Raw genomic sequence first — 26217 nt, 5'->3', positions numbered from 1 at the left:
AGTTGCTTTCTAGTTTTCTGTGAAACTGGCCATCTTACTGTGAAGCACTTTGCCTGCATTCTCCCTCCCAGCCCCTTGCTTACGCCCCTGCACGCCTGGGATTAAGGCTTTCACTGCAGCAGTGGGAATGTCACAGGCTTGCTCAGGGACCTGTTTTCTCTGCTTTCTGCTTTTGCCTCCTGTGGGAAATGCTGTCAGGAGCTTTGTCAGTTAGCAAGGATGGGGGACCCAAGGAGGTTCCTGTGCACCAGGGCAGACAGGATGCCTGGTCCCTCCCTGCTGCCGCAGGAGGGCTGGAGGAGACTGGGGCACTTCTGTCACAGTGGTGTACAAAGCATGAGCCCAACTGTAGGTATCTCCATCGAGATGCAAGGTGCTGCTGGGGAGCCTGTAAAAAGCTGGGGTGGAGGTTACCATAGATGGCTCTGATTCACTCAGCTTCCTGTCTCTCTCTAAGAAAAGGATGTAAATAGCCAAAAGTCAGGGATTCCGGTGAAACGCCGTGCCGGCTGTGGTGCCTGGCCTCGCGGAAGGCCGGTAGTGGTGAGAGCTGGGGGTTCTCAGAAGCAGGGGAGGCGCGGGCTGGCGCTGTGCCCCATCACCCTGCCACACTGGAGAGGCTTCCTGCAGGTGGAGGAGAGCGTGGAAGGAAAAACCTCTGCAGTGACAGTGACCTTGCCCCTGACTGCAGGATTGATGTACCCTCACCTCTCTGCCCTGGTACTTCTGACAGACCTACGCAGGGCACCCCTGCCCTGTTGCCAGCTTCCAATGGCAGGGAAGGTCCCCACAGGGCTGACAGCTGAAGCTGCTGTGATATTTTTCCATGGGAGTTTCATGGCTTGAGGCCACTAAAGGTTGCCTGTGGAGGTGGTAAAAGCCTCATCCCTGGAGGTTTTTAAGGCCAGGCTGGATGGGGCTCTGAGCAACCTGATCTAGTGTGAGGTGTCCCTGCCCATGCAGGGGGTTGGAACTAGATGATCCTTGAGGTCCCTTCCAACCCTATCAATTCTATAATTCTATAATGTGGGCAAACTTTGTGTCCATACTGAATGCTTATGCCCATAGGTGTCGAACAACTCCCTCCATGTAGAAACACAGCCTCTCATTGACAGCATTTTCCATGTTCCCAAGACAAATTGCAATATCATACAGAGGCTCAGACACCAGTGTTTCACTATTACAAGAAGGCTGATGTCACTCTGACCTCCCTGTCTCTTAGGGCATTGGCTGGGTGGTCTCCTGAAACCAGCTGTGCTGGAGACCCTTGACAGCAAAGTGGTGAGTTTTATCCCCCATTTCATCTCAGACCAGTAATACTTTCATCTAGATGGCTCTAAGGCCCCTTCTACCTCTTGCTGTTTTCTCACACTCAAAAGGAGAGTGCTGAGGAGGCAATTCAGGTTAAGGTGGCACAAAGATGTTTGTACAAAGGGTGGCTTCAGAGGGTTTTGTAGCACATGCAAGTGCCTGGCTGTAATTGGGATGTCATCAGGGGATTTGGAGGGGACATGAGGCACCCATTGCCAGCCAACAGACATGGGTGTTCACCTGCCCTTCTTACCTGTGACAGTAATCTCTGTATAAATCCAACGCCCTGGTACTGTTTTGATGAGGAAGCAAGGAGCATGGCTCACAACCATAGTGGTGGAATCCCCCATTTGAAGTCCAGCTCTACACTCTGGCAGCAAGAAAACATCATGTCTGTAATCCATTGTCTTTAAGACTGTTAAATACCTAAAAAATGCAAGAGTTGCCTGAGGTATCAATCTGGAGCAGAGTTTGAGCTCTTTTCTGAGTGCAGTTTTCAGTTGCAGTGAAGGAGTTTTGTGGCATGTTTGGAACCAGAGTATGAAACTGTCTACTTGGAACAGAATTACTAAGATTGCTCTGCTTATTTGGAAGTAGCTGCATATTTAAGTGGAACTGAAAGAACTCTTTGCTTTTGTATTTTCTTTACTATAAGCCTAGACATTTACTTTGTCATTGATGAAGTTGCAGGCAGGAGAAGGTGGGAAATGAAATGTTTTTTATAGGGATCAATAACCTAATCCAAAATACATTTGAGGTTCAGAAAAAAACAGATGTGGGTAAGGATTAGCTACCTGTATCTTCTAACTGAGGGCTGTAGTGCTGCTTCCTGGTTACAGATAATGCTGTTCACCCACACAAAGAAACTGGCAATGCAAGAGATACTAGCAAACCCCCCAAAAAAGTTCACATACAGATCAGTTAAATATTTAGGAACATGTCTGCTAGTAAAAGTCAAAATTAATATACTAGGTGACACTCTGGAAGAGGTTAAATGCACTGCAACTGACTTTAATGGAAAGGTGATCTCCTCTCCCCACCATCTTCTCTGCACTTCCCTGCCAATGCACTCTTTTCCCTTTCAAACTGCTCAAAATGGTTTCTACTGTCTTCCTGTAAGAAATTCAAGCTCCACCTGTGTTTAATTAGATATTGGGTGACCTGGGTTGTTGTATTACAAACATCTAGGGCAAGAGTCTAGAAAACCCTAATCAGTCCTAGGTCAAAGAGCAATAGTTCCAATTTTAAGCCAACTGAAGATATAGGAGCTATAGAGCACAGGACCTAACTAAATCCAGAGCAAGTGTTTAAAAAGAGTAATTAAGTAAACTCTGTTGCTTCTGTCTACTGCCTTCTAATGTATCTATGACTGCATAAAGAAACAAACACATAAAACTTCCTCAAAGGCACGTGAAAACTTTTAATTTTTACAAGAGTTCCTTTACATCCATCTCTCACTTCACAGCTTTAGGAGTGGGGATGTAGATTTGTTCTAGGGGAAATGTTAGATACATAAGGTAAAGCCTCTGCAAAAGCAAAGAATAAAGGAATTATTTTCCCTTGAATGCTCCTGCCAGCTTTCAAAGAAAGGAAGGAAAACACAGTTGCATGCCTCTAAAGGAGCTGCACCAGTGATAATAAAGCATTTTTATGGCCCAAGTTACCAAGCAGGGTATGTGGGGATTTATAGTTTGCTACCTACCCCAATAAATGCTAATACTAGAGGGAGACAGGGTTTGTAAGCAGGGATGATGTCTTTATCACCTTCCTGCTCTAGTGGATGGTGGTGAACAGATGAATTTTTGGGCAGGCAGCCCTTCTGTGGTGCAGTATATGCTGCATCTTGTTCCTGGTGGAGGGCATCTGCTGCTCCCTCACAGGGCTTGGTCCTCCCTCTGTCTGAATAGCTCAGCTGTGAGCTGTTGAAACCATAGAGCAGGAGGGGCTTGCTGCATTTTCACCTCAGGATAACCCACAGTGTCAGGTTTGAAACAAAGTGAGATATGGTGGTCTGCAATCCCTTTGGGCTGGGAGAGGAATGATCCTAGGTCTTCTCATATCCCTGCAGAGTGTGGTGAGCCCAGACCCCCCAAGTTAGATCAGAGAAGTAATTTTGGAAGGAAGAGGAATGTACAGGCCTCTGGGTTATTTTTTTCTTTGAAGGAAAGTAAGTGTTTCCAAATGTAAGTGGCTAAGCTCCCTGAGGACAGAGGCACTGCTCTGCAATCCTAAGTTGTCCTCACACTTTGGCCTTGGGTTGAGGGCATGCTTTGTCTCCTATGTTTTCTTCGGGCTAGCTCTTTGCTCAGACAGCAGATTTCCTCTAAGTCCCTTCTTAAGTGTTTAAAACTTCCTCTTCTCTGAGCAGGGCAGCCCCAGCACCACGTGTAGGGTTGTCTGGACACAATGCTGTTGACGAGGTGCTTGCAAGACTTGAGACTGTCATGGATAAGCCTGTCCCTGGGCAAGGTGGGTAGGCACATGTAGTATTGGGGCTGATTAGAAAGCCTGTGGCTTTGATACCCTCTACTTGGATATGTGAAGATGTCCTTAGTTATCAGCAATCTTTCTGAAGTTCTCCACAGAAATCTTTCTCAAGATCTCCATGCCACAGGATTTTGTTTTTCTAGCTGTCGGCCCAGTGCAACCCATGCCATGTCTACAGCTGTTGATCCTTCAGGTTCATTGCAAAACCTTTCAGCCTTCACATGTTACAATATATGACTCTCTCCCTCTCCCCACTCTGAAATTTAAGCAGCCCAGTGGCAGTACTGTATAGCAGTGGTGCTCCTATAGCACTACCCAGACTCGCCCTCCTCACAGCAGTGTCGCTCTTGATGGTTCATGGCTGAACTTTCTTCCCATTGATCTTTTTTTTCCCTGTCTGTGAAAAGGGGCTCAGACAGAAGCTCCAATGGTTATAAGCATCCTCTCCTGCTCCCTCAAGATCTCTCCTGCCTATACTTCTTTTTAAGAGCTTGTGGTCTCCACTTACTGCAAAGGCTGTGTGAGTAGGCAAATCTACTACAATATCTGTAGAAGTATCTAAACACCTTCCAGCTTGTGTTTGTTAGGGCTGGTGCAGTTCTTCTGCCACTGGACCAACCCCAGTGTGGCATTGCATCCCTTCTGCCTGGAGATGAAGAGTAAGTCTTACTGCATTGTCACCTGCCACTGGCTGGGAAAGAGCTTGTTAGAGGGTAGTTAAATATGCTTCTTATCTGTGGGAAAGAGTAAGATTCTCCTTAGAGGCATAGTGACTATTAATTCATCTGGACTGCTTGCCTTCATGTCATGCATAAATTTCACCCATGCAAAAAGCCTGAAAATTGCATTGTTTTGGGGCATAAAGTGGCTCAGAAACATTGTACAGATGATCACAGCAGGTAGATGGTTCACAGTGGTAGTCTTGTCTCCCAGCCCCGGATGATTTTTTTGATTCTCTCTTGAGTTTTCCCATGTGTCTCTGAGCTGTGGAACCTTTCCAAACCACGCTGTGCCATTATTGTGTGGGGAGTGGTGTGAAGACTCCAAGCTAGCTATGGGTCCAGAAACACAAGAGCAAACCAGGACAGAGACAAATGGAGTGTTGCAGCATGCCACGTTACCCTCAACAGTCTCACTCGTGGCTCCCAAATGTGGTGTTCCCCCCCTGGGTAAACCTCATACTCCTTTGACTGGGCTGGGACCATGGAAACAGGCATTAGGCTTTTCACACCAGACTCCTATGCTGATTTCTGAATCCTATACTAACTGAATTTATGTCTTTTTGGTCCCCCCCCCTACAATTCTATGTTTTAACACTGCTTCTGTATCTCTTTCTTTAATAGAAAGATCACTCTTTCTAGACTAAGAGTTTTAGGCTTTGTTTGTTTTAAACTTGGCTGTGGAATTGTTTTTATCAGTTCTTTTTATTGCTAATTTTTGCTGTCAATCAGTTTAGGGATACTGATGCATTTAAATTTCTGTCATACATTTCCTTGGTTGATACTATATTCTCATTGATCCTGTGCTGGTTTGAGGCAAGACAGATCCTCTCTTGCCTGGAGAGGGACAAAAGAATGACACTCACACAAATAGACTGAAGAGAGATGGAAAGTTTAAATGGAAAAGCAATTGGTGAAACTACAAAACACTACAAGCATAGTGCCAAGAATATCCCAAAGTATACAGAGTCCCTTACACAACACCCAAAGGCTTCCCAACTCTTCCCTTCTCCCCACCTGAGTGTCCACCCAAACCCCCAGGGCTCGCTCTTCCCCCTCCCACTGCTAGGCAAGTCTCAGGCTGGGCAGATCTGAGACTGCCCCCACTCTCCTTTCTCCTCCTGGCATTAGGCCTAAGAGGCCTTGAGATGAGATACTCCCCCACTGTTACCCGATAAGAGAGCATCTCCTCCAGGAGCAGAGAGGGAAGAAAGAGGGAGAGAATGACTTTGCAGATGGATTTATATGGCACAGGATTTATGGGTAGAAGTACACCCTTTCCTGTGTCCCCCTTATTGGGTTGGACACTTGGGACACCGGAGGTGTAACTTGTGTGGCAGTAACAGGAGGCACCCAGCCTAAACTGCCACAGATCCTGATCTCCTTCTAAGGTATCCCACCTAGTGGATGAGGGGGAAATGCTGTGGATGCTTTCTACCTGGACTTTAGTAAAGCCTTTGACACTACCCCCCACAGCATTCTCCTGGAGAAACTGACTACTCATGGTTTGGGCAGGTGTCCTCTTCACTGGGTAGAAAACCGGCTTAATGGCTGAGCCCAAAGAATGGTAATGAACAAAGTTAAATCCCATTGGTGACCACTCATGAGTGGTGTTCCCCGGGGACCAGTATTGGGGCCAGTTCTGTTTAGTATCTTTATCAGTGATCTGGACAAGGGGTTTGAGAGCACCCTTAGTAGTTTGTTCATGGTACCACGTTAGGTGGAAGTGTTGGTCTGCTTGAGGGTAGGAAGGCTCTGCAAAGGGATCTGGACAGGCTGATTAGTGGGCTGAGGCCAGCGGTGTGAGGTTCAGCAAGGCCAAGTGCTGGGCTCTGCACTTTTTGGTCACAACAACCCCATGCAGCGCTACAGCCTTGGGGCAGAGTGGCTGGAAAGCTACCCAGTGGAAAAGCACTTGGGGGTGCTGGCTGACAGCTGGCTGAACATCAGCCAGCAGTGTGCTCAGATGGCCAAAAAGGCCAACAGCATCCTGGCCTGTATCAGGAATACTGTGGCCAGCAGGAGCAGGGAAGTCATTCTGCCCCTGTATTCAGCACTAGTAAGGCCACACCTTGAGTACTGTGTCCAGTTCTGGGCCCCTCAGTTTAAGAAAGATGTTGAGTTGCTCGAACGTGTCCAGAGAAGGGCAACAAAACTGGTGAGGGGTCTGGAGCACAGCCCTGTGAGGAGAGGCTGAGGGAGCTGGGACTGTTTAGCCTGGAGAAGAGGAGGCTCAGGGGTGACCTCATTGCTCTCTACAACTTCCTGAAGGGAGGCTGTAGCCAGGTGGGGCATGGTCTCTTCTCCCAGGCAACCAGCAGCAGAACAAGAGGACACAGTCTCAAGCTGTGCAGGGGGAAGTTCTGGCTTGATCTTAGAAAGAAGTTCTTCACAGAAAGAGTAATTGGCCATTGGAATGGGCTGCCCAGGGAGGTGGTGGGGTCAGCGTCCCTGGAGGTGTTTAAGAAGAGACTGGATGAGGCACTTGGTGCCATGGTCTAGTTGATTAGGTGATGTTGGGTGATCAGTTGGAAGTGATGATCTTGGTCTTCTCCAACCTGGTTAATTCTGTGTTTCTGTGATTCTGTTGTATTGAGGTGGGGGTTGGTCTCTTCTTTCAGGTGACAAGCAACAGGTTGAGAGCAAATGGCCTCAAGTTGCACCAGGGGAGGTTTAGACTGGACATCAGGAAAATCTTCACTGAAAGAATGGTTAAACATTGGAACAGGTTGCCTAGGGAAGTGGTTGAATCAGCATCCCAGGAGGTGTTCAGAAAGCATTTAGCTATGGCACTTAAGGACATGATTTAGTGGTGGACTTGCCAGTGTTGTTTTAACAGTTGGACTTAAAGATCCTGGAGGTCTTTTCCAACTTCAATAATTTTATGATTCTATGGTCAGTGTTATGCACAGTGCTAATTCTTCAACCTGTAAACTTTCATTTTTGTGTATCTGAGTGAGGTCCATACTCATCTGAATTATGCTGATTAGATGACTGTTGAAGGTATTTTTTGAATGACCACATGAGATCTCCAGCAAATATCTCAGTGGCTGAAGTCACTAGCAGTGGAAATTCCTCTTTCTACACATTACGAACAGATGGTTGAGGAGATGTTCCATTCACTGATAAAATTTGTTCTGTAACAGATGCCTGCCAGCTGCTATTCACTGCCCTGCTGCATAATTTTATAGAGCTAACAAGATTAAGAAACTGTTGAAATTCATTTTTGCTTCTAAATACAGCAAATCTGAGTCTGAAAATGTGGAGAGGGCTATGTTCCAGGTGGTGCAAGCTGGTGCAACTCCAGTGAAAAGTCAGCAGAGCTCAACCACATCACATCAGCCATAGCTCTGCCTTGAAGAACAGCTCTCTTAAATGAAAGTGTCAGCAGTAAGAAACAAACAACAAAAGAAGTTTCCAGAGTAGAACAGCAGCACAAAAGTGGGAAGAGGGGAGAGTTTGGGGCAGTTTTAAAAAACTACCCTTCACTCATACCAGCAGTTCTAAACTGCTGATACTTCTTGAAAACTGCCTTTCATTGGAAACTCCAGTAGGTCAGCGAGACAGCTTACTGATCAGCTCCAGTGCCATGGCAGAAGGTTGTTTTGCAGCCTTCAAACTTTGCTTGCTAATGAATCAGCACTTCCCACCTGTAGCTGCCAGGGCTGAAGCCATGAAACCTCCCAGGCTTACTGATAAAAATCTAGAATGAACTCGGCATGAAGCTGTGGAAGAATGCAGATGTATATTTTGAGAATCCATGGTTGAGCTCTGAACAATCAGATGAGTATTAAGAAGGGGGGGAAAAATGCAGTAGTTTAAAAATAACAGATCTACTGCATGGCAGCCATAAAAGGAGATTTTTAGGAAAGAAACAAAAAATCATGCCAGATGAATGCATTTGGAGCAGCAGTTGATACATCATGTACAAGTGACAACATATATATCCTCTTTCTCTCCAAAGTACATATGAGAACCTCACAGGAGCAGCCAGAGCACAGTGTTGAAACTCTGTTAGTACAATGTTCACCACATCTTTTTATCACTGTAGGCTTTTGCTGAATGCAACTGCTGTTGCTTGTGTCTCCAGCCAAAATTTAAACTCGGGTCAAAACTTTAGCAGTGCTTAACTGAACAAACCAACTTAAAGCATTATGTGCTGTGTAAAAGCATCTACGACCCAACAGATTTCAGTAGTGAGAAACATGACATTCAGCATGAGCTTTCCTTCCCTGCTGCTCTCAGAGCTTCTTTCTGCTCAGCAGATCTTTGACTCTTTACCATCTTCCTAGTCTCAGTGCCTGCTATGCTTAGTTTGCTGCCTCCATCCCACCAGGAGCACTAATTGCAGGGTGATTTACTCCCTCTTCTCCATTTTGTAAAGGGACAAGAAGGCAGAGCCAGGTCTCAGCAGCATCCCCCAACTAGTCAGACAGTGCCACAGGCTTCCTAAAAACCCCTTGTCCCCAGAAAGCAGGATTCTGAGATCTGTCATGGTTTGAGCTAATCGGCCAAAGAGTTCAGGCCTGCCACAGATGTCCCCTGCCATCACCACCCCACAAGCCCAGCCCATCTTAAATCACTGTTTGCTGTCTGCCTACATCAAAAGTCCTTTGTGAAGAACACAGTTGCTCTTCTGTAACTGATCTACATTATGAGCTTTCTTTTATCAGTTTCTTTGTTGTATCAGTTTGTTTTTTGACAAAAAAAATCACAGTATAAAGTCACATTAGAAATAAACAGTCTTGCACTTCTCCCCTAATTATAGAAAGAGGAGCTTTATTAGGCTACATGAGACTTTCAGTGTCAGCTCCTCACCTGGGAGGATGAGTGTGTGGTTTCCATACTGCAGAATAGGTATCTCTACAAGTTACAGCAATTCAATTTGGCAAAACCCAAACCGAAATGCTATTATTTTCTGCAAGTCCAAAGGATGATCTTGGAATTACTGAGTCTTTCCTCAAGGTGACTTTGAAAGCCATCCTATACCTCACCCCAGCAATGAGATCTCTGAGCATGGCATATAGCAGTCCCTGGAGAGTTTTGTCCAAGCCAAGAAAGGAAGAGCCTCCTCTAATGGGGTCACCAGCTGCTAATGAAGTTGCACATTCATAAGCTACTGCCACAGCCCTCAAGGGAAACTCTCTGTCATGTCTGCTTCGGGAGGTGCAGTTTGTCTGTGTCACAGGAGCTCCTAGGACCTGTAAGAGCTGCTGGAGGCAATCTGCTATGTGGGCTTTATTTTTTACCCCTCACTGCCCCCTATCAGGTTTTTTCTTTCATTCCCAAATTTAATTGAGCAGAGTTTTATGTCAGTGCTTTTGTCAATTTGTCGGCAGTAGCCATATGAGACAGGAGTTATTTGGCTTTTTGTCTCCTGTGGAGTATCAAACAACAAATCTGTATAAAGAAGTCCTGATGGAGAAGTCTAAAACGATGAAGCCTCTCTTAGGAGTTTTCAAAGCTGTGGCATTGTAAACCAACTGTCTCTGCCAATACGCAACAAGAGCTCATTAAGAATAACTGGATTGAAATCTCTGAGGCTTTTCTGACTTACACCAGATGAAGCTATGATCCATTCACCTAGTTTTAAGTCCAGACTCACACTCTTGCGGAGTAGACAGAATTTCCTCTGCGTGCTGTAACCATTGCTTTGCACTGTGACAAGCAAACGTTCGCTGGGCTTTGCATGGCTCAGCTCGAGCTTATAACACATTTTTTCTTTCTGGCATTTGTTTTGCTGTACGTCATGCACATTTTGGTGGTTCTGTAGGTACTTTCTCTGACGCTCAAGATGGCTCATTTCTGAATCACGAGCCTGACATCTTGGGAAAAATAACTTCCACTAATCAATCATGGTGACTTTATTTCCGTCACAGCATACCGAAAGCAAACAATTTCCTACTACTCTGCTTTGCAACTAAATGCCTTTTCCAAAAGGCTAGGGAAATGCTTGTGTCATGGAAAAAAACGAATCCAGTTATGCAGAAAATAAAGAAAGAGATGCAGTGGATCTGGCTTAATTGAGCACTTAATAGGCTCAGTCTAGCCTGAGCTTACATTAACTGAATCACTGAACCCATCCAAGCTGAACAGATGTAGAGCATTTTGGCTGTGCAGTTAAAATGCACTTTATCATGGTGTTCTTTATCTTTACCTGTGCTGGAAATTGCTCTGCAGCATGGGCAGAAGAGAGGGGCATTTTGCATCCGCACAAAGGAAGCTGCTTTTGGGGGTTCTGAGTAGGATGTGCCCCTCTGCCTCTGAAGGTGCAGCTAAGAACGCTCCCAGGGTCATGTTCTTTTTTCTTTTCTTTTTTTTTTTTTTTTCCTCAAGTGTCTGTCCTGGGAAACAGATGTTGAGGGCTATTCTCAGAATTTCAGGTGACTTAGAGGCAGAGGGGATAGTGAATCACTCTGTCCTCTCCTTAAGAGCTTTGCTCTTGCATGCCTTTGATGCCTCCCTATTTTAATGATACTTTTTTCTTTCTTTGGAGCCAGTATCGCAAAGTCAGCATGGGGATTGCCCCAGGAATCTCCGTCTCACTTGAAACAGTGCTTCTAAAGGTGAGCATTAGTCTTTGCTAACCAGACAGTGTCACTACCACCCCTGTCACAGTACATTCTGCAGTACTTTTTTTTCTAGAGAATGGTTTTGCTTTTTGACCTGGGAGAAAAACCCCAACCTGTGCACACTGTTGTGCTCAGACAGATGATAACGTGCCTGCCCTAGGTGATCACAAGACAGTTTGAATCGTTATTATGTCTACAGTTAATTTAGGATTCTTTAAAGCAAATTTTCAGAGAAAAAGAAGTATGTGATTGCAGGTCATAGTTATTAGAGCATCCCAGGCTCTAGCAGGCAAATAAGGAACATTGTAGCTCAGCATTTTCTGGATTGTAGGGATGTATCTGTTGGCTTAGGCTTTGCTAAAATATAAGTGGTACTTACAATTGCACTTGGCCATGAGTTGCTTCTTTTTGTTATGAGTCCAAATGCTAGGGTTGTAATTACTGTGAATATTGCATCCTGCAGTCTGGAAGCATAAGCTCAAGAAGCATTGAGCTGGTCTTAACTTAACGAGGTCTGCAGTGGCCATCCCAGAGGAATCTTCCCATGGCCCTGAGTTATGTGGCAAGCCCTCATCTATGTTGTTTCCTGTCAATGCTGTTTCATTTTGCCTTGAGTAACTGTGTTAGACATCATTGCAGACCGACCCTGCAACCTGATGTTGGCCCAGGCACAAGATGTGGGATTCATCCTCTTCTACTGACTAATTTTAAAACAAAATGGGAAAGCTTCAATAACCCACTTAAATCCACTTAAAAAGGGACACTCTCTTGTAGTGTAGTTTGTAGGTCATTTTGTAGTAAGCAAGGAAGGGACCAAGTCTTTATTCTCCCAAAAATGGGAGTAGTAGCATGAGGATAATGCAGGTCCGAAGGGATGAACGAATGACATCTCTCAGGCTGAAATGATACTTGGAATCTACTGGACTCAGTGGATGAAAACTGAGGCTAAAATACTGCAGCTGAAAGTTTGGGCCAGGCTCTAAATAAAGTACATTAGTAAACTGAGGAGAAGTTGTTTTTAAAAGAACTGAGTAGATGGAGTAACTGTCCATACACCTTGCACTTCAGTGTTGGGTTGAGTTTTTTTCTGGTGGGTAATAAATACAAGTGTGTGCTTGCAGTAAATACATTTGGACAAACATGGATGCTACACGATGTAGCTGGGGCTCCCCCTCCTTTCCCCCCATAAGCAATTAGTTTTTCTGTTAAATTTGATTAGCAACAGCCTTTTTGTGACATGTAACCAGGGAATTTCCTATGCTAAAGCCTTTGTCCTACAAACATACAGTCAAAGAAGGCTGAGAGATTCTTACACAAGACACAGGTAAGCTTATGGTCTTCATTTTATCTGTAAGGCAAAAATCCCCTGAAAAACTAAAGAGATCTTAAAATACTCTTCTCTATATTTTGGGTTTGCACTGTGTTCTGAATTTGACACAGCAGAAAAATGGTCATCTAAATACAGAAGGGATTTTATACAAAAAGGCTTATTCTTTCTGTCCTCTGTGTGCACATGTATATGCGTGTAGCTGAGGAAGATGAAATATGCCTTCTCCAGCTTTACAATAAACTCAAGAGAAGCCAGAGGAAGGCTTTGGCTATGTACTCAGCATCTGCAGGTAAAGTCTCATTTCCAGTTTGTTCTATAAACAGACTCTTCCATTATTTAAAACTGCCCAGCCTCCTCTCTGCAAGAAAACAGCAAAAGAATGGAATGCAGGCTTGGTCACAAAAGTGGCTCTTGTCTCAAAAGTAGTTCATATTCAGTGCTGTCCTAGTTTTTGTTTTCTTAGTCCCAATAAAGGTCCTTTTCAGAGTTGCAGAAATTTCAATTAGTTACTGCAGGAATTGATGTGTGAGCAAAAGAAGTACAGTATATGGCAGAGTGCTATAAAATTACGTATAAATATTTACATACCCTTTAATGTCACATCATGTTCAGTTAAGCTGTTGGGTTTGGGGTTTTTGGTGTTTTTTTTTTTTTCAGCTTTTCTCTAATCTTCATTTGGCTATTTCAAGCATGACTGACATATTTTGAATTATTTTTAAACTTCCAACATCTTCTGTGTAAAAAGGGTGTATATCAAGGTGCAGGTGGCTGAGCTGAGTTCAAAGGATTTGTTTGCCAAGGAGACCTAGGACTTTCGGACTGCATTTCTGTGCTAGAGTTTCTTAATAAAGCTACTGCCTTATCCTGAACTTAGGCTAACTCCATGGTTACAGTGGTGTCAATTAACTGTCAAGTCAGAGAAGAAGTCAGCCTGAAGCAGCCAATAGAGGGATTTTTATTTTCCTGTCCTCTCTTTATCAAGCATAGACAAAGAGGCAGGTTGCTACGTATTTCTGTTGCACCTTATCTAAATATATTGATCAGTTCCTCTAGACTCTTATCTGTTTGCTTGGCAGTGGCCCTGGTTCATTCACACTGGGATCACAGGGGAGCTGAATGGTTATAGCCATATAAAAGATACCAGTGGGCTGGTTCAAGATGGGTGACGCTGTACCTGACTTCCCTTTTGTTTCTCCTGGCTGGCTGTTTGACAGCCACCAGCTTCTCTGTTCATTAAATTGACATGATGAATAGAAGGCAGCAAAGGGTAATTCAGGTAGTTAGACCAGGGCCACCTGGTCAGTAAATATAATAAACATCCACTGCCACATCTCTTTCAGCACTATGTGTGCATCAGTGATGTGCAAACTGGAAAATGTATGGAAACCTTAAATTGATGGGAAGATACTAGAGTATCCAGACTTTCCAGACTCACACTGGATTCTCTTGTCCTCAGCCTTTTGAAGGCCAAAAAAAAAAAGAATATTTTCAAATGTGAGGTTCCCCCAGTAACAGAGAAGTTGCATTCATGTAGTTCAGTTTTTCATGCAGAAGACACCTGCTCCTGCTAGTTTTTACAGTGATGTAACTTTTTTGGAGTGGATCCTGCTCTGCCCCAAGAGTAGGTGTACTAAGCAATGTGAGATGACGGTGGTGCATAGAGTTGGCACAATGGTTTCTGTGCACTCTGTGTGGCACAAGCAGTGTGCTGGAGAAGGTAGGAGGAGGAGTCTGTTTGCACTACCAATTGAGAGTGGTGAGGGAGTTCAGCCCACAAGAGTCCCAGACCCAGCTGATTTTAAACACTAGTCTTGCACATAAGACTCCTAGTCTGACTTTTTCTGAGCTGAGTTCTGGGAGTCCCAAACTTCAGCAGCTTTATGATGGGCAGGGACATAGCATGGGCTCGAGTCAGAACCAGAGACGCTCTATTTGTGTGCATAATATGATAATTTTGATTCACAGAGGCAAATTGGGACTCAATGCTGATCAGTGAAGGTAACACTTAGGTGGTAATGGGAACAGCCTCACTTTAGCCAGTGAGTGTAATATCTTTAGCAGACTTTACGTCATGAAGCAGTTAATGAATTCTTTTGTACTGAAGGGCTGGATTCAATAAAAAATTTCTGGGGCAAGTTATCATAGCCTGCCATAATGCAGTGTGCCAGGCAGACCCTTTTTTTTTTTTTTCTCTTTTTCGTTTATATTTTCTTCCCCTTTTAATTTTAAATTGAGTGCAGCTGACTGCCTGCAATGCTGTTAACAATGGCACTTTTTTTTCCCTGGGACAATGTAGCATTAAAAACAGATAAACGCCCATGTGGGGCTAATAAAAGTTTGCCCCCATCCTCATTCCTGTAGGGCAAGTTTCCCCATCATTAACATTTTAAGTAGCAGGCAACTAAGGATATGAATGTAATTGACTTTTACACACTATTACTCATCAGTGGGTAACTCTGAACAGGCATCACTGAAGGGATGTAGTGAATCTCAGAGAAACTTTGTGTGGCCCAGTGGCAGGGAAGCGATGCAGAGCTGCATGAGCTGCAGCCTCGGTGGGGACTGGGGAGTCAATGGGCAAATGAGGCACTCAGAGAGCTGGGCATGGCAGCCCAGCTGCCCTAGCCCAAGAAGAGTAGGAAAACAAGAAGGATCCACAGATGGCACAGTGTTTTGGCCCAGTATGGTGCCAGTGTGCTCCTTTTGGTGGCTGATGGAGAGAGGCAGCAAGTCAGTGGGTTTCAAGTGCAAATTTTCCATCTGAGTTGGTTCGGTTAGGGGTCTAAATGAAATCCTCTGAGCGTTGTCTTTTCTGTCCATATTAGGGAGAAGGCATGTGACTGACATACCTTCTTGGATGGAGAATATTCATTGAATATTCAAACAACATTATTATTTCCAGGCCAGTATAAAAGCATTAGGTTTTATAAATGGACTTTGAGGTCATTTCTCTCCTGAGAAAGCTCTTCTGCATGGCATATATATGTGTTTTTACACTCCTTCAGTCAGCAAACCAGCTAGTTTTAAAATGTGTGTTTGTCAAGGCATGTGTTTTGACAGCCCTCCACACAGAGTTCAGTTTGGAACATGCATGACTGGAGTCTTCCTTTGCCTTCAGTGGTCTTTGCATTAGGCTTTGTATTCCTTTGCAAATCCATGCATCACTGTAAAGGGTTTTGATTTTGTTGGGCTTTATTTGCAAAACGCTTGGAAAGTCTCTATCAGTGCGTCTGCTCCTTTCCCTCCTCCTGGTCTCCCTGTAGCTGGACAATTCATTTCCCCTGCCAGCGAGCAGTGGCTGTGGCTACCAGACCTACCCAGCTGCCACAACTGAGCCCCTGTCCTGCCCTTCCCACCAAAAACTCACATCAGTAACAGGACCCAAGAGTTGGCATGGTATGGACTGGTTTTATTTACAAATCTAGAAATACAATTGCTCCCTGCCAGTGGTTACCAACTATGCATTCCAGCTGAAGCACAAATGAGTCATTTTGACATTGTTCATAGGAAATTTTAAAAAAAAGCTTAAACACCCACAGAATTTGCTTATTCTTCAGGTGTAGCCCCTAGAAGGGTGAGGACAGCTTCCTTCATATTCTAGTTGGCTATGTCACTCACATGGTTATTGGAAATTTGAGCAGTCCCTGATAGGTGGTACTTTCCATGTGAACATGAGGAAGCACTTTTTCACTGTGAAGGTGATGGAACACTGGAACAGGCTGCCCGGGGGGGGTGTGGAGTCTCCTTCTCTGGAGATACTCGAGACCTGCTGGATGCGTTCCTGCGTGATCTGGTATAGGTGATCCTGCTCTGGCCAGGGCTGGGGGGGGTGGACTAGATGATCTTTCGAGGTCCCTTCTGGCTCCTAACATTCTGTGACTCTCTGATGTGCAACATCAGGGAAAAGGCCACACAGTCACATCCTGAGGATTGTTTTTTAAAAAAGGTTGGAATGCAAAAAGTGTGCTTGACATCAGTTAAGGCCAAAAACATGACACATACCCTCACATGGGTTGGTAGAATTAAGCTGGTATTTAACCACACAAATAGGAAGTTTGGTGGTGCTCTAGTGGCTGTCTGCAGACTGATAGGGATGGTCATTTTGTTCGGACCAGCATGCACTAAAGTATCCTGAAGCCTGGCATACCTACGGGACTCCAGGGTGCCGCTCCCTCTCCTTTAACGCAAAACGACTCGGAGGCTTGGAAGGACAAACACTGATCGAAAGAGCAAAAAGAGGTTGACTGGTGCAGGTTAGGCTGAGATGCTGGTTTAGCCCAACTGCATTTAAAGGTAAGTATTGCCAAGGGAGCCCAAGGCGGTGCTTGCTTACTAAATTGGGTAAAATGCAGGGATTTCACCAAATGCAAATGACAATGAACAATATGTATGACTCAATATATCCGCTAGGCTTTCAATCTGCAGTCAGAGGGTGGTATAGCTTGACCTTTTAAAGTGATGCTTTTCAAACCACATTGTTATGATTATCAGAGTGTTCATTTTAGAATACAATATTTGGACCTGCTCCCATTAAAATTCTCATGTATCATTTGAAGGCTGTTTTACCCCCCTGTTTATAATAAAGCAATTCCAGGCAGCTCCTGGATTGTCATACTTTTCATTTCTATGTCTAACCAGGGAAGAAAATTTGCCATCAGTTCTCCAAGGCTTGAGGCACAGCTCTGGAATACTTTGAGTCATGTATGGAATTAGCTAAAATAAGTTGGATGGTCATTTTGTGAGCCCTTCCTGTGCACCAGAAATAGTCTTGAGAACAATGTGGGGTGAGAAGTACTCTCTGCTCTTTAGCCTTAGCTTCCTTCTATCTAAAAGCCATCGGTGGCAACACTGGCAGTGCAGAGCAGATCCCAACGCAGCCTTAGGGTGGCTCTAGCTTTGCAGTACTGCAAAAGAAAAAAATAAAAAGCCTGGCAAGAAGTCTGTGGGAAAAAAAAAATAAAAATAATCACAGCACAATGTCTCAAACATCGTCAGCTCAAGGCCAGCAAGAGGCCCCTTCAAGTCCAAAGAGAGGCAGTTTTTCTGGGATATGTTTCCTCGTCCTCCATCAGACAAGCCAAAAACTTAAGAAAAAAATTAAAAGGAAGCTGCACAGAGCAATTTGGCTGCACAATGGTCCTCATTACAAATAAACAGCCTGGGCTGAACTCTTCCATGGTACAGGGACTCAGCGCAGCAGTGGCCACCACCCTGGTCCCCACAGCACTGCTTGTCCTTGAGCAGTCACCCCTCTAGCCTGTAAGGGGTCTGGTGCAGGCTGAGCCAGTCAAAGTTCAGCTTTGCTAAAGCATGAGCTGTGCTGGTCAGATACCAGATCGAGTGAAGACTTAAGTATTTAAAAAATAGTAGAATTTTTATTGGGTTGAGGATGGCTTATTTTGATCAAGAGGTCACATACAGATGTGGGAATTCCCCCAGGTTCATTTATTTGCAGAGTTGTTCAGACAGTTTCTTTTCTTTTTTTTTTTTTTTTTTTTACAAATTAGCCTTTTTATATAATAATCTCATCTTGAAACTTGAGAGGAAGGGAATGTATGGGTGAGCAGCTAATATCAGTGAGTTCTGGAAACTCCCTTTTTACGATCTCTTGCGTTTAGCAGCTGTACTGTTTTGACGCTTTCATAACATCAAGAAGTTATTTGACATTACTGCAAGTAAAGTAACTTCATCTGTTCCAGTAGAAATAGCTTCAGCTCACAGTAATTTTGAGAAAAGCACTACTAAATGATATTAATATACAGACAGCAAGGCTCTGACCTAATGTATCACAAAGAAGAAAAACATCAGGTCGGAGAAAGCAAAGCTATTTTCCTTTACTGATTATACTCTCGGTTCAACTATTATGTTAAGGATATACATGGGGCATCTAGCAACTGGCAGATGTAAACACTGGGTTTAAATTGATTTAAAAATATAATTTTCTACAAGCAATATATTTACTGATTTAAATCAAACCCATCTGGACATGTTTATCAAACCCAATCCTGGTCTACTATAAGCCATTTGCTGCCATTGCCTCTCACTGTCCAGGGACAAATAACCGTCCTGTTATTGACCCAGATCAACAAATGCCCTGATTAAACAGACACATCTTGCCACATATCCAATTGTTTCCTATACAGCGTCTTGCCTTTAATACAAAATCTGGCCAGCTTTGTGCAAAAATTGTTTACTGATTTTATCTTCAAAACACAAGTCACAGTACAGGAGAGGAGCAGAGGGGAGAGAGCATATTTTGCAGACCACAAACTCTAATCTGGGAGTTTCGTCCTTCTGTCATCTTTAAATGCACTACTCAAAAACCAAGGGATCTTATCCTTTTATGTTTTCTGTAATACAAAGTGCAGTTTGAGCACTAGATAGTAAAACAATCAAACTGATTTACAAATTGTAATGAGCCATTTTTCTCACATAGGGTCAGCACACATGGTAATACTTTGGACTAAGGATGAAATTACTGCAGGACCATAATAACTAAACTTATTAATCTCTTTTTCTTAAGAACATCACAAAAAGAAATGTTACAGCAATCACAGCTTAGTATTGGAATCCTCTCAAGTTACAGTCCTTTATATATTGAAATTTTGTGTGCTGTTTTATATTAATCATACTCACATTTTATTAATAATATCTGTTGTTGCAGATTCACCACTTTCCTTCACAAATTATTTTATGGCCCAGTATTTTAACCTTTGAAACAAAACTGATAGAAAAATAGAACTGATTTAAAAAAAAATATCCTGTATCCTGCCTAGGGGAGCTGCTCTTTGCTTAGATAAATACAAGGTGCATACCACAAGTGCTGAGGTGGCCTTCACTCCAAATGGTTAATCAGAGGCAATGGCAGGCAATAATGTTTTGTTCTCTACATCATTAGTAGAGGGGGAAGGAGGAGAAGGACTTAGAACAACTGCATTTTTTGTTTTTAAATTCTGTGGAACAATTCTGCCAGGCAGTGCATTTTCCCTCTGTTTCATTTTTCTTTGTTATTTTCCCTGTCTAATTAAAATTCTGCAATGCTGTCATGGAATTGTTGTCCGTTTAAGGTCACAAACAGCTTCTATCCTAATGAAATATGAATTGCATTAGTTAATTGAATTGTGCACTTATTGTGTGTTGTGAATGGACTTAGTGCACTTACATTCTTAATATATAGCGAGCATTTTATCGGTTTAGGGGATGTGTGGACATAGCAAATGCTGCTATCATTCTTTACTTCACAATAGGCTGATTTAATTGGCAATAGAGGGGCTAAGAAGTATTTGTGAAGGACAAGAACTGTAAGATCTCACAGAGGCTAGATGGGATGAGATCTGTTCTTCAGTGATGTGGGGTCAGGTCACAGTCCCAGGCAGAAAGCTCGAATAAACCCAAATTATGCACGGTGCCTCTGAGATGTCTGCAAAGATAGGAAGAACCAAGAAAGAGTAATGAAACACCTGTGGTCTTCTGCAGCAGCAGGCTTTTGGGGTTAGGTGAACCTCATAATTGAAACCCTCAGTGCACAGTGTCGATGGTTCACTTCCAAGGTCTGTCTGGTTTCTGTGCCGATACTACCCTCATACCCCTGATAACGCAGTAAGCTTTGCTCTGTTGTCCTTTATGCAGATGGGAGATTTGTCTTTGAACTGTGAGAAAGTTCAGTTTAGCACATCAAGGACCTGATCAAAGTCAAATGAAAACAGGGGAACTCTTTCTGTTGACCTCAAGGCTGTGTAAGAAACAGGTGCTTAAATGAAGTGCAGGCTCTAGCACTCAGCCTTTGCACTAAGATGGATATATGGCATCTGTAACCATTCAATGCTGGACTCTGCTAATGAACCAGGCTAGTTTAGAGGATGGTCATTAGGTGGGAAAACAGTAACGAAATACTAAATTGCATTTCTCTACAAGGGTCTTGATTATTCACTCAGTTGTTCAAACCATTCAGCATACATACACACGCATTGATGTACATATAGCCATGTATGTAATACACATATGCAGATACAAACATATGCTATACAGATATACACACAGATATCTCCAGTGTTTAGCCTCTAGATTTATTTATAGGGAAAAGCATGTTTGGATTCCACATAATATTTACCTAAGACAATAACAGATCTGAATATAGTGCCTTCCAGTTACTCTTTAACTTGACAGGTGTGGAGAGATACCTATTGTTCTGTCAAACAGTGCCTCCCCTAGCTTGAAGTGGTATTTCATTCAACAGTTGGCTGAAAGAAAAGATAGCCAATTCTCAGGTTGAAGAATCGTTGAGAAACTTCTTACCATTCTCCACTCAATAGCTGAGGCGATATGCAAATGCAAATGGCAGTCTTTCTTTTACTGCAGGAAACTAATGCAGGAATCTAAACCCACTTGGTATGATGTACAGTTGCCCCCCAAAAGTACCATGATCCTATCTACAAGAGTAAGAGACAGAAGAGTATCCATCCTTGATCTGAGCAGGCATGGACAACCTCAGTGGGGGGAAGTTCCCAGCTCTGTGCACGTGCAGAGGCACTCGTAATTTCCCGCTGTGGGCAGTCCTCCACAGCTGCTGTAGCACTCACTTTCCAGGAACACTTCCCCACAAGCCCCAGTTAAGCACTTCGTTCCCACCATCCAGAGTTGATGTATCGAGATACAAAGATTACAAGAGGCATTCTCATTCAGGTAGGTAGCAAGGGCTTTCCATATACACTCAGCAGAGGGGAAGATAAGTTTCTCCAGAGAGTAGATTGGAGGTAAACACATTAGGCTGCTTCTCTGAATCATCTTCTGGGAAGAATTTCTCTGTCTCTCAGTCACTGTATTTATTGAACCTAAGGGGACCCACCTCTGGGTGTAGTTGTTGCTTTGCAGAAGTGCTTCAAGCAGATGAGTTTCCTGCACTCCCCAATCCCTCTCAGACAGTCAGACCTGCCAAATCTTCTGAGTAAAGAATTTCCCACCTAGTGCACATTTCACTAAGTTATCTCCTCTCTTGTTCTGAATTCTCTACATTTACCAGAGTACCAACAGCTGTAGCTGAGCTGCTGTTGAACATGCTTGCCTGTATGAAGGGGTTTGGGAGGTGAGTAAGAAAGGGTGGGCGTCTGCTGTGGTTTGATGAGGTGCATCCTGACAGAGTCAGGGCAGAGGGCAAATGACTGAGAGTGAAAGTGGTGGGAAGGGGCGTGAAAGGTGATTGATAGTGGTTGCTTAGTGGTCTGAAAAGAGGTAAGTGAAAGTATGCAGGGAGGGCAGAGGAAGACTGGGAAGAATGACTGACCATGAGAAAGACACCACTACATTAACTGCAATTTTAGATGCCTTGATGTCATTAAAAATACTCATGAGCTTCAGTCTTAAAATATGTAATATATGGATGCATAATTAAGGAAGGTAGGAAATGAAAGATTCCGGGAAGGTAGAAATTGAAAGTAAACTCAGGAGTCCTCTAGGGAGAGTAGAGAAGAAACAAAGACCAATACAGCCTTGCAGACTTTACTCTGTGTTGCCTTCTGCAGTGCCATCATGTGCAGGGAGACCATCTGGGGCTGCTATGGGTGGCTCTCAGTGAGGGCATCTGCACTCAGGCTGCCCCTCTGGTCCTGGGTACAGCACAGGATTCAATTGTCTGTCTGAAGCTTGGTGGAGCTTTATCTGCCCCAGAACCATCAGCTATACCTCTGTGGCCTCTTCCAGCACCCACCCCAGTCCAATGCAGTGCAGGGATGCCTCTCTAGGTGGCAAGGGATGGTCCTCAGAGCAGCCTGGGAGAGCATGGTCCCCTGCTGTAAATAATTCAGTTAAAAAACCACAACTAACCATCAGAGCCACACTGGACAAAGGAGTGAAGGCAGCCATATGTGAGCAGTAGCATTTTTATACACTGCCACAGCTTTCAATTTACTTTATTTTCAGTTGAGGACGCAGCTGGGGGCTTTTTTATTACTATTATTATTTTAATATAACCCTTTCCTTTTATGTTGTTGTCATGATATGCTTAATTTCAGTTCCTTCCTTTTGGATAAGGTGCATGGAGAAAACTGATTTTACTCTGCTTACTTGTTTTTATTATGTATTTTATGAAAGTGTTCCTTTTAAAATTAAAGAATTTACTCATTTTAAATATATTTTTATTATGACTAGCATTTACATTTCATCAGGTTGTTGGGTTTTTAAAATACTAAATAGTGACATTGTTTTCCAGATGAAAAGACATACTGTTTTTTTCCCTTAAGTTAGAGGTACTGTGTTGCTTCAGTTTTTTTCAATTTCTATAAAAAATCTTGTTTTAGGAATCCACAGCTTTTTGTCTCAATCAGAGTCTTTTTTTAGTCAGATGAACACAAAAGTTTAGAATTTTTTTTTTTAAAAACATTGATGGACACAAAACTCTCCTGCTCAGCTAATACACAAGTATTAAAAATTGTTCTTCTTCACCAGTCATGATCCACTCCACACAGACTGTTTCTGTGCCTGTGCTCAGTGCTGCCTGTTTCAGATGAAGGCAAAGAAATGCCACAAGAGCTGGATGTAGGATAAGCTATTCTCTGCCATCCTTCCCCATGTTCTGCATAGTCCCCCTGAATACTTCACACTAATCCCAAGAATTCAAAGATTGATTTAATACTTTAAGTATAATCCTTCCATTATTATTAGTATTAGTAGTAGTATTTATTAGTATTGGTAGCATTGTTAGTATTAGTAGTAGTAGTGTTGTTGTTGTTGCTATTACCACCATTATTACTACTGCTACTACTACTATTATTTTGAAAAACTATTAACAGCTTTTGTTCACTGTAGAAATACATAATTATTCTTTGAAGCTTGCTCAACTCGCTTCTCAACATCCTGTAACAATCATCTAATCTAAATACTTGATATAATAAAACAGTACTTCCTCTTACCAGCCTTGGATTTACTATATTCACTTACATCACTGAAATCTTTGTTTCTTGTATGATGAGGACTGGGGGTGCTGCATCTCTAACCCTGCATTTTCCCTGTCACTTATTCACTCCTTTTCCAGTTAGCTGGTTACTAATTAATGTGGTTAGTTCCTGTGCCCTCCTATTGAAAATTTTTTTCTATTCTTACAGTCTCATTGCTGCACTTTGATCCTTGTCAAATAAATAACGCAGGAAATTCAAACACTTTTTAGAAAGTATTTTTTAAATCCCAACAATTTTAATTAAATTACTATCAATGCATAATGTTAGAATTCAAGAATTTAGCTTCTTTTGTCCCCATTCAAACTGTAGCTTTGTAATGTTATTACTTGCCTCGAGATTTTTGATGCACCTGCCTAACCTCAGACAACCTAGGCAAGAGGTCTCCCATGTGAAACTCCTTTTATTCACTTATGTGTCTACCTATGCGTTTAAGAATCTAAGTTGAAAGCATATTTTTGAAGCCTTAGGGAAACAGGATACATTACAGTAAGAACGAGAAAGAAGTCTCTTAGGCAATACAGTTCTGACAGTTATTTGTCCAGCCAAAAAGCCCACCACTTTATTAAAACTTAAGCAAATAGATTAAAAGGCATTAACTCTTATTTTGACTAGGGATCAGGAGAAAATATCTTACCTTCTCTTAAAGACCCTTGATCTCTACAAAGCTTCTGCTTCTTTACTTTCAAATGTTCTGAAATCCCACAGATGTTTGTGAGAAATTGAGGAAGCTCAGAAGCTGGAAGGTCATCTGTGAGGGGAAGAGCAGCACTTAGGCCTGTGCTTTGTTTTAAGAACAACAGTTTCTGGAAGAGAAGCTCAGCTACAGAGCAGAGGGTCAGATCACACTTCACAGATAGAGCAGAAAATGCAATTCTTTGAGAGTGAATCATAGAATCATAGAATTGTCAGGGTTGGAAGGGACCTCAAGGATCATCTAGTTCCAACCCCCCTGTCACAGGCAGGGAAAAAATTATATATTTCTTTTACAAAAAAGTGGTTATTTTATTTATACTGAGAAAATATATGGACAAATCCCCAAACTTGGGGTATATCCCTGCAGGACTGATAGACACGAATGTGTTCAGATTTCTGTGGTGCCCAGTTTAAAAGAGTTTTAGCGCACCAGAAATTTTACCTACTAAATCAGCTGGTCCTGGTCCAATACCAAGGACTGTCCTGGAGCCTGGAGCTATCTGAGTATGACCTGCATCTTGTATCAGGCTCACAGTCAGTCCAAGGTGTTTAGCATCAGCCAGGAGCTGAATCAGAGTGTCTTCATCAGGAGCTTTGAGGACCACTTTAGGACCACAGTACTCCCACTGTTTCAGGAGCTCAAGTTTTCTTCTCTGAACTTGCTTGTAGGCAGAAACAGCAGCAGGGGAACACTGTGCTGCTAATTTCCCCTTCCCCGTCTTCAAATCATTGTGGACAATCAGCACCATCTTGAACTCCCCAGACTCTCCCATGATGTCAGCTTCACTCCCCAGGCTGTTGGCAGGTGCAGCCGTTCTGACTTTGGGCTGGCTGAAGTCTCCCAGGAAGGCCCCAGCCTGAAGATGGCTTTTGCCACCGGTCAAAATGAAACTGGTGAGATAAATGCCCCCTGCTGTCCCCAGGAACAGAGTCATGAAGAATATTAATTCAGCAAGCTTCCTAATTTCAGCCAAAATAATGAATATCATGAGACACTGGATGAGCTTTTCTTACTGTTAAGTAAGAGAAACTGTCTGGAAACTAACATCATTTGGCTAGATAAAAACCTCTGGGTCTGAGACAAGGCTAATGGCTTTGGCTCAGTTGTTCCCCATTTCATATGCAGTGAGATCTATGCCAGTTCTGAATGAGGCCAGAAAAGACTGCGCAAGAAAGTGTTTTAATTTGTTAGATAGAGTGAGGAAACCTTCTGGGGAAGGGAAAAAAAATAAAAAGAGCCTTAGAAAATGGAGAGAACCAGAACAGAAGTAGATTCTGCAAATAAGCCAGAAGTTATGAGGATCTAGGGAACATATTACTCAGATATGCCTATTGAAGACATCTGTATATATATGGTAGCATCTTGTGAATTCAGAGAACATGATGCCAGTTATGACCATTGGAGAGTCATAATTTTGGTAAATGCATAAAGGGGAATTCAGTAGAAGTAGAAAGGTATCAGAAAAAGGAGTTGAGTAAGTCTTAAGTATTTAGACATCTGTAAAAAGCTCAACAGCAAAAGAACAATCAGTATTTTGCTGAGGAGAATGGTTTCAATAATAATGGGCAGCAGGGAAATGTAGTGGAACAGTATCATCATTATCTACCTACAAACTGTATGGAAGGATAGCATGAACATTTTCTAGCTGAACTTTAAATAGGGAGGACTAGGCAACTGAATCTCTGAAGACTAATAAATAAACGCTAAAACAGAAATTCCAGAGCATTTTAACAACTTTTGGAAAGACATTAGCAGGTCTTTGTTGCTATTATCCAGCTTAAGAAAAGGAAATGGAGTGAGCAATGTTGAAGGCAAAAGAACTGTTAAAATTGTGGTAATAGGGACTTTGGCTACTTCCCTATGCTTGGCCAAATAGCTCAAGAGGCACACAGATTAGGAGAGAGATTTCTTGACACTTGGCATGACAGCATCCTGGAAAAGTGACACACAAAAGGAAGAAACAAATCAACCTGGAATTAATCACAAACAGATCGTAGCTGACTCACTAAGTCTTGACTTCTAGGTGGACCACAAGGTTAATTCAGTATAGCAGCTCCTATGTTCATAGGTCATACGTTTTATGTCTGTGAGGGGATGCTGTTTAGTTTTCCTTACAAACATATGTTAGCATTAGACATAAATACATGTTTCAGTA

At 43.0% G+C, this 26217-nt stretch overlaps 2 protein-coding genes across 2 annotated transcripts in view; one reads left to right on the top strand and one right to left on the bottom strand.

Moving 5' to 3' along the window:
- Positions 1-26217, top strand: part of BCL2 (BCL2 apoptosis regulator) — a 100278-nt gene that overhangs the window by 59720 nt on the left and 14341 nt on the right. The window lies entirely within an intron of this gene.
- Positions 24472-24996, bottom strand: LOC128967571 (peptidyl-tRNA hydrolase 2, mitochondrial-like). The gene has a single exon (XM_054381737.1). It carries the CDS (start codon positions 24994-24996, stop codon positions 24472-24474), a length of 525 nt encoding a protein of 174 aa, XP_054237712.1.

The sequence above is a fragment of the Indicator indicator genome, chromosome 6 (assembly GCF_027791375.1).
Source record: "Indicator indicator isolate 239-I01 chromosome 6, UM_Iind_1.1, whole genome shotgun sequence".
In the NCBI taxonomy this organism is placed as follows: Eukaryota; Metazoa; Chordata; class Aves; order Piciformes; family Indicatoridae; genus Indicator; species Indicator indicator.
The sequence above is the reverse complement of the archived record's forward strand: the minus strand, read 5'-3'. Positions and strand labels throughout refer to the sequence as shown.

What these genes read in the sequence shown, in the direction of transcription:
- LOC128967571 (XM_054381737.1), bottom strand. Translation starts at nt 24,996, where the DNA reads ATGACTCTGTTCCTGGGGACAGCAGGGGGCATTTATCTCACCAGTTTC.